Raw genomic sequence first — 7,788 nt, 5'->3', positions numbered from 1 at the left:
AATTTAACCAAAAATCAGTGATGAAATCAACTAAAATCAATTATAAAAAGCTACTGAAATCAGTGATGAAATCAACTAAAATCTGATAAAGGCAACTAAAATCAATTATAACAATTATTGAATCAATCAACTACAATCAATGATGAAATCAACTGAAATCAGTGATGAAATCATCTAAAATCTGATAAAAATCAAATAAAATCAATGATAAAATCAACTAAATAATAAAATCAACTAAAATCAATGGTGAAATAAACTAAAATATGATTAAACTCAACTGAAATCAGAGATGAAGTCAACTAAAATCATTGATAAAATAAACTAAAATCAACAATGAAACCAATAAAAATCAATTGAAATCAACAATGAAATCAATGATAAAATCAACAATGAAATCAATGATAAAATCAACTGAAATCAATGATAAAATCAACTAAAATCTGTGTTAAAGCAACTTAAATCAACTCAAATCAATGGTCAAATCAAAATGAAATCAATTATGAAATCAACTAAAACCTATAATTAAAAAACAACTAAAATCAAAAATAAAATCAATGATTTGATCAACTTAAATCAATGATTAAATTAAAAAATAATGACAAATTCAACCAAAAATCAGTGATGAAATCAACTAAAATCAATTATAAAAAGCAACTGAAATCAGTGATGAAATCAACTTAAATCTGATAAAGGCAACTAAAATCAATTATAACAATCATTGATTCAATCAACTACAATCAATGATGAAATCAACTAAAATCAATGATAAAATCAATTGAAATCAGTGATGAAATCAACTAAAATCTGATTAACTTAACTGAAATCAGATGAAGTCAACTAAAATCATTGATAAAATCAACTAAAATCAACAATGAAACCAATGAAAAAATCAATTGAAATCAACAATGAAATCAATTATAAAATCAACTGAAATCAATGATAAAATCAACTAAAATCTGTGGTAAAGCAACTAAAATCAATAATAAAATCAACTTAAATCAATGGTCAAATCAAAATGAAATCAATTATGAAATCAACTAAAAGGTGTGATAAAAACAACTAAAATCAATGATAAAAATCAACTAAAAACAATGATCAAATCAACTAAAACCTATAATTAAAAATCAACTAAAATCAATGATAAAAATCAATGATTTGATCAACTAAAATCAATGATTAAAAATCAACTAAAATCAAGGATCAAATCAAGGATCAAATCAACTAAAATCGATAAAATCAACGGAAATAAATGATAACAACTGAAACCAATGATGAAATCAACTAAAATCAATGATAAAATCACCTGAAATCAATGACAAAAACTAAAATCTGATAATCAACTAAAATCAATGATTCTATCTACTAAAATAAATGATGAAATCAACTGAAATCAACTGAAATCAATGATAAAAATAAACTAAAATCAATGATGAAATAAACTAAAATCAATGATGAAATCAATTAAAATGAACTAAATCAATGATGAAATCAACCCAATTTTGATTAAATCAACTAAAACCAATGGCAAAATCAATTAAAATCAATGATTAATTCAACTAAAATCTATGACAAAAATAAACTAAAATCAATGATAAAAATCAACTAAAATCAATGATGAAATCAACTAAAATAAAAAATAAAATCAACTAAAATCAGTGATAATCATGTGGAAGCAGAATAGGCTTGCTTAAAAAGAAAAGTATTTAAGCCTTTTTTTAAAGTCAGTCAATGATTGTGGAGCCCTCAGATATTCAGGGAGGGAGTTCCAGAGGCGGGGGCCAGCCACACAGAATGCCCGATCTCCCATGATCCTTAATTTAGTTTGTGGAAGGAGAAGGAGATGACTGTTCTGTGATCGTAGGGACCGGGTGGATGAATATGGAGCAAGAAGGTCCTTCAGATAATCTGGTGAATTTCTATACAAACACTGATGGGTAATGAGAGCAATTTTGTACTGAATTCTGTAGGTGACAGGAAGCCAATGGAGGTTATGGAAAATGGGTGTAATATGTTCAAATTTATGAGCTCTCAATAAAATCCTGGCTGCACTGTTTTGAATATATCTTCTGAAGGTTTTTGCCGGGTATTCCAGTAAACAGGGGGTTGCAGTAGTCGAGCCTGGAGGAGACAAAGGCATGGACGAGTTTCTCTGCATCAGCAAAAGTGAGAGATGGGCGAAGTTTGGAGGTATTTTGAAGATGGAAGAAACAGGTTTTAAACAGATGTACAAATTTAATCTCTTTTCACTTACGTCTGATCCCATTGTTGGTCTTGAAACATTAATGTATGAATAATTTTACTAAAGTAAAAATAATTGACATGAGTGTATTTGCTTCAGCGTTATAAAAACTATTAACAGTGGTCATAATTGGATAAAGAAGAATAGTTGGTGAGGTTGCTTGTTGAAGAACTTAGAGTTTGTTTAGCATCTTGGAAGTCACAAGTCTCTTGTACTTTAACTTTAAATTTAATTTTACTTAAACTCGAGGCCCATTTTAACTGGAAGAGCTTAAAAATGTTCAGCTTCAGATCAGAAACTCACCAAAGACATTTGGCTGTTTAAAGTCCGCTTGTCGATTTTGACCAGGATGTATTCTTCACTCTGGAAAGCAGAGGGAACATTTGATCAAATCAGCAAACATGAATGCAAAAACTAAAAAAATAAAACAAGAGTCTCAGAATGACGTGCGCGATGAGACTTTTGAAAACACTGCACGTCACGGATTTAACGCTGCAGCTGCCTGTAATCATCGGCCTCCGCAGCAGACAGAGCTGCTGCCGGCTCCGCCCGAGCAGGACGGGCGTGGCGGCCTCGCATCTCACACTCGTTGGTTTTTGTTGTCAGAAGCAGAGCTTTGTGTTCATACCTGCATTCTGGGGTCTGTGCTGACAGAGTTCAGCCTCCTGAAGGAGCCCGGCCTCGACAGGCTGTTGATTTCATCGCTGGGAAAAATAAAAAAAAAGTTGTATATTTAGAGGATTTATCAAACAATAGTGTGTCTGGAAATGTAATTTTCAGAAAAACTGGTCAAGCATTTTAACAGTTTCAACATCAGCTGCTGACGAAACACTCAGAGGATCTGTCATCGGAGGCCGTTAATCAGGCATGGGAAAGTTTCACGCAACAAAAAGCTCCGCTCACGTTTTTTCCTGAAGCTGCATCTTAAGAGTTTTGGTTTTCCTCTGGTGTCGGCGTCTGACCATCAGGACCACAACGATCAGGATCATGACCGCCGCTCCGGCTGCGGCGCCGATAATGATCAGCAGCGTGTTTCCATTGGGGGATCCTCCTGTTCGTTATTTTGGTGGGGAGACAACAAAAAACACCTTCTATTAAAGGCCAAGCATTCCTTGGAAGATGGGTTTATTACCAAACACCTTTAAGGCAAATGTTTTAAACTAAGATCATTTTCTGGTCAGAAATTATGAACCATTTGGATCAAAACTTGCAAATGACCTTACGTGCAATCCCATGCAACACCGTGAGACCTTGTGATATACGTTAGTGGTTAAAGAACATATTGAGGAAAACTTGTAGCTACTTCCACGCTGCATTTTACATCAATATCCATAAAATTGAGAAAGTTAGTTATTTTTGTGTTAGCCAACAATGAGAGTATCATTAAAACCTGTCCAGTGAGTTATGAGATATGAGAAAGGGTTGAAACTAATTAATGTCAAAATTTAAAGAAATATATTTCACAATATACTCTGAATATACTTTTGGGGTGATGTTAGGCTACTACTACACAAAATTTTAGCTTAATATCTGTAATATTGTCTGAGTTATAGCCATTTTTGCCTTGTCGAAGTTCAGTTGGCTGTGGTAGCCATCTTGAATCATGTTGACTCAAAATGTTAATCAGTTGCAGATGTGCATGCAATGATTACTTTCTGAGAGTTTCATTTAAATATATTCCCTGGATCAGGAGATATTTTGCTAACAGTACAAACAACATCTGCGTCTTTCATCCAGGATTTTAATTCAGTAGTGTCGTATTTGAGTTCACCACAAGGGGGCAGCATAACTACCTCTAATAAAAATTCAACCTGTAATGATTGCCAGCAAACAAAGCACAAAGCAGCAAGCGGTATCTAATTTTCCTGTTTTAAACAAAGAACAAAACCTTTTTTTAGGAAATACTTTCTACCTGATACTGTTAACAAATACTCGGCTTTTCCTTCTCCCAGAGGGTTCTTGACTTTACACTCGTAGACCCCACTGTCGTTCCCATTCAGGGCCCGGGCAAAAACGAGTTTCTCTCCACTCACGTGCACCCCTTTGGGCAGAGCTCCTCCTCTCCTGCAGATAATCGGAGAAAAATGTAATTTTAATTCGCTCAGATGTCAACAAGAGGTGAGCCGCGCAGAAGACGTGAGTCACCGCTTGAAACAAAGGGCGTGACTCATTTAGGCAAACCTGAATTCCAGTATTAAGTACTCTTAAGTAACAGTATAAAATGCAACAATGCTCGGTTTGCATCACGGAAGATATGCTTTTAAATAATCCCAAACAAAGATTTACTGCGGCTTCACAACAGAGTGAAACTAATAATATACACAAACCACAACCTGCTGCTTAGTGATCCGAGCTGGACGAATAAACACCGGGTTTGGTGGCTGCAGCCTGGGTGGAGAGCTGAGGCCTCACATAAAGGAGAGAGTTTCTGATCGGGTCCACTGAGACGGGTCAAGTTGCCCCTGGCTTCAATGTGCCGCAGTGGCTATTTAGCTTTCTGCTTTACCTCCCCGGAACCAAACTGGGCTCGTGTTTCGTCTCTCAAAGCCCCACCTAGCTTGTATTATCAAGTCACACAGAGAGACATTATCTGAACCAGTGGAGATGGGTCAGAATCCACTCGGCAGCTAAAAAGATCCAAACTTGGCCCAGGTACACACACTTCACTCATTTCATCTTTGCCGAATGCTCACCCCATCAGTGCTGTTAGAGGTAAAGTTTACCATCGTGCAGTAAGTGAAACTACACCTTTGTTGGTTAACAACGCAAAAATGCAGTTTTCCAATAAAAGCTCAAAACTTTTGAAATGCCAAGAATATCTGGGCTTCAACGTGCACGCATTATGACTCCATTTTGAAATCCTTACGTGCTTTGCAGTGCACAAAACTATAAACAAAAGTTGTCGAATTCATACATTTTCACAGACCCAGCAACATTCTGTGTGTGATTTACGTTTGCACGTTGCAGCAGACTTGCACTCTGCATTTTGTGAAATCCTCAGCATAATCCAAAATTGTAAAAGTCTTACATTTTCAAGGCACGAGAATTCTGAGCGTGCCATTAAACAAAAGTAGCCGTTTAAAGCTTGTTGAAGCGAACAACAAAAAGGTATGAAGGAAAGGACAGCCGCGTTACACCGCTGATCTGCAGAGCCAGATAACAGAGTTTTAGGTTATTTTACATATTTGCTGTCGGTTGTAAATGATTGAAGATCCATACGCACAAGATTAGGGTGAGTTAGCAATAAATAACTGTCTAAATATCTGTCTAAGCTTAAAAAGTGATAACTTTGTGGATATAAGTAAGCATTAGATTGCATTAATGTTGTCCTGAACCAAACGGGCAAAGTCTGCTATCTTTTCCCATCTCATCATTTTACTCTACATCAACAAATTCAATAAGGATGAATGGATTTTTTAAACTAGGGATGCACGATATTATCGGCATGGTATCGGTATCGGCCTATATTAGCGATAAAGTCAAATATCGGCCACTCCATCAAAATAACTCACGGATATAAAAGGCGCTGGTTTTGTATGACAACTCGGTGACAAGGACGCCTGCAGCGCCAGCACATTACGACGTCATGCACGCCTACCTATGTCATGAATAAAGTTGACACCAAACATAATCTAAGTTGAAGTGTTGCATCATTTTCAGCTCCTTTTAGGCATCTGCATTTGGTAGCAGGCCAAACTGACAAAGACCCTGCAGAATAATGCATTTTAATTCCACAGCAGAGAAATGTAGTCTCTAATTAGGTCTAGGGACAAAAACATATCAGTATCGGTATTGGTTATCATCCAAATAAGTTTTAACATATCGGTATATCGGCCAAAAATCCACTATCATGCATCCCTAATTTAAACATCTCTACAACTTGACTAAAGCTCATGCATTTCTAAATAAAACTTTCTTAGAAGGAACACGTGCCCTCTGAAAATCTCTCAGATGTTTCTCTGGAACAAGTGGCAGATGACGAACAGATTCACATTTTAGTTGTATTTTCTCCCCCTCTTTTGGGGTTTCTGTTGCATCAACTTTGTGTATGTTTATTCCATCCTTTCATGCACACGTCCTTGTAAAAAAAAAATTTTAAAAGTGACACTTTCAGCGAACAGATCAGATTGGATCTCGGGCAGATTTGGAGAAACACCGTTTCCTAAAAACATTCAAGTTACTCTTATCTGTAGCTTGATAAATGATGTACAAGTCGGGAGGTTATTTCCCAGAAAGCGTATAATATTTTGTGCTCAAGAATCTGTGAGGAGGGGAAGCAGTTTAATCCAGAACCATTCTGTTATCTGAAGATTGCCTCATGGCTGAATATTTTTTTAACTAAACACCAAACCTTCGATCTGTGTGTGCCCGGGCAGAGCTGTAATGGCTGCTGCAGTGTCTCTAATTAAAGCCCAGACCCTGTGTTTTAACAGACATTAGAGCGATATTTAAAGTGTCTCTATGATTAAGTGCTTAGCATGCGTCTCCTGTTCTTCCTCGAGTCTCTTGTTCCCTCCGATGTGTGGAGAAAAAAACAAAAAAACTCCCTCACCAGATTCTCTCACTTCGCATTTTGCAACTCGACACCGCAGCTTTTCTCCTGAGCTAAATCAAGCGAGCAGGAAAAAAAAGACGCCCCACTTTAAGTTGAAGAGCACCGCTTTGTCTTTAGTCGCTGTGCAATCCACCTCAGGTTCATACGTTTCCAGTCACATTCCAGAGACGTGTAAAGAGCAGTTTGTCAGAACTGTGAGTTAAGGTGCAACAGTCTCAACAGCAGCCAGACGGTTAAAGAGCAGGTTTTTGTCGTGCAACTAAACGATGATCGTACCATTTCCAGGTGATGTCCTGAGATTCGGGGTATCCCCGACCGTTGCAGACGAGCTCAGCTTTCTCCAAACCCGCGTACCAGTTTCCAGAGGGAGAGGAGATGGTGGGATCTGGGGGGTCTGGAAAACCAAAAAATACAGATGTGAGCAAAAACAACTGCAGAACAGAGCTGTCATTTCTAACTCGGACCCGAAGCCCGGCCCGAATTTGAGTAGGACCGGGCCGTGATAATGTGCTGGATGGGCGGGACGGGTCAGTGTCGGGCGTTTGATTGCGTCAACGGAGCAGCAGCGATCCAATTATATAGCAACATGGTTTGCCATACAATCCAATTATATAGCAACATGGTTTGCCATACATTCACCAGCCGCACGCGGCCATTTTTCCGGCCTTGAAAGACTTAAAATAAAGTTCAGTTAAGGTTCAGATGGGACTATACTTCCAGGAAGCGAATCATCGCCCAAATGGGCGTTCAGCCGCTGCAGTCAGCGGACGAGTGCGGCCGACGACCATAACAGGTGAGATCCCAAAGCAGACATGTCAAAGCAGGGTCCGTGTCTGAATAATGCAGAATGCAGGTGGAAGCAGGGATTTAATGCTCGTTTACAGTCAAGAAAGAACAAACACCCCCTCAGCTCCGATCTTTAATAGCTCCGACTGTTAATAACTATATAAGCGGTCAACACTCAATTGAAAATGTCGGGGGGGGGGGGGGGGGG

General features: G+C 37.9%; 1 protein-coding gene across 1 annotated transcript in view; it reads right to left on the bottom strand.

The window, feature by feature from the left end:
* nectin4b (nectin cell adhesion molecule 4b) overlaps positions 1–7,788 on the bottom strand; it is a 58,343-nt gene that overhangs the window by 9,267 nt on the left and 41,288 nt on the right. Inside the window, exons 5-9 of the mRNA XM_037681906.1 lie at positions 7,071–7,188; positions 4,152–4,303; positions 3,143–3,290; positions 2,868–2,943; positions 2,543–2,602 (exon numbers count right to left, since the gene is read on the bottom strand). Of these exons, the coding sequence (XP_037537834.1) occupies positions 2,543–2,602; positions 2,868–2,943; positions 3,143–3,290; positions 4,152–4,303; positions 7,071–7,188 (554 nt within the window). The remainder of the gene's footprint in view (positions 1–2,542; positions 2,603–2,867; positions 2,944–3,142; positions 3,291–4,151; positions 4,304–7,070; positions 7,189–7,788) is intronic.

Source organism: Nematolebias whitei, chromosome 9, assembly GCF_014905685.2.
Source record: "Nematolebias whitei isolate Nwh7 chromosome 9, NemWhi1, whole genome shotgun sequence".
NCBI classification, from domain to species: domain Eukaryota; kingdom Metazoa; phylum Chordata; class Actinopteri; order Cyprinodontiformes; family Rivulidae; genus Nematolebias; species Nematolebias whitei.
The sequence above is the reverse complement of the archived record's forward strand: the minus strand, read 5'-3'. Positions and strand labels throughout refer to the sequence as shown.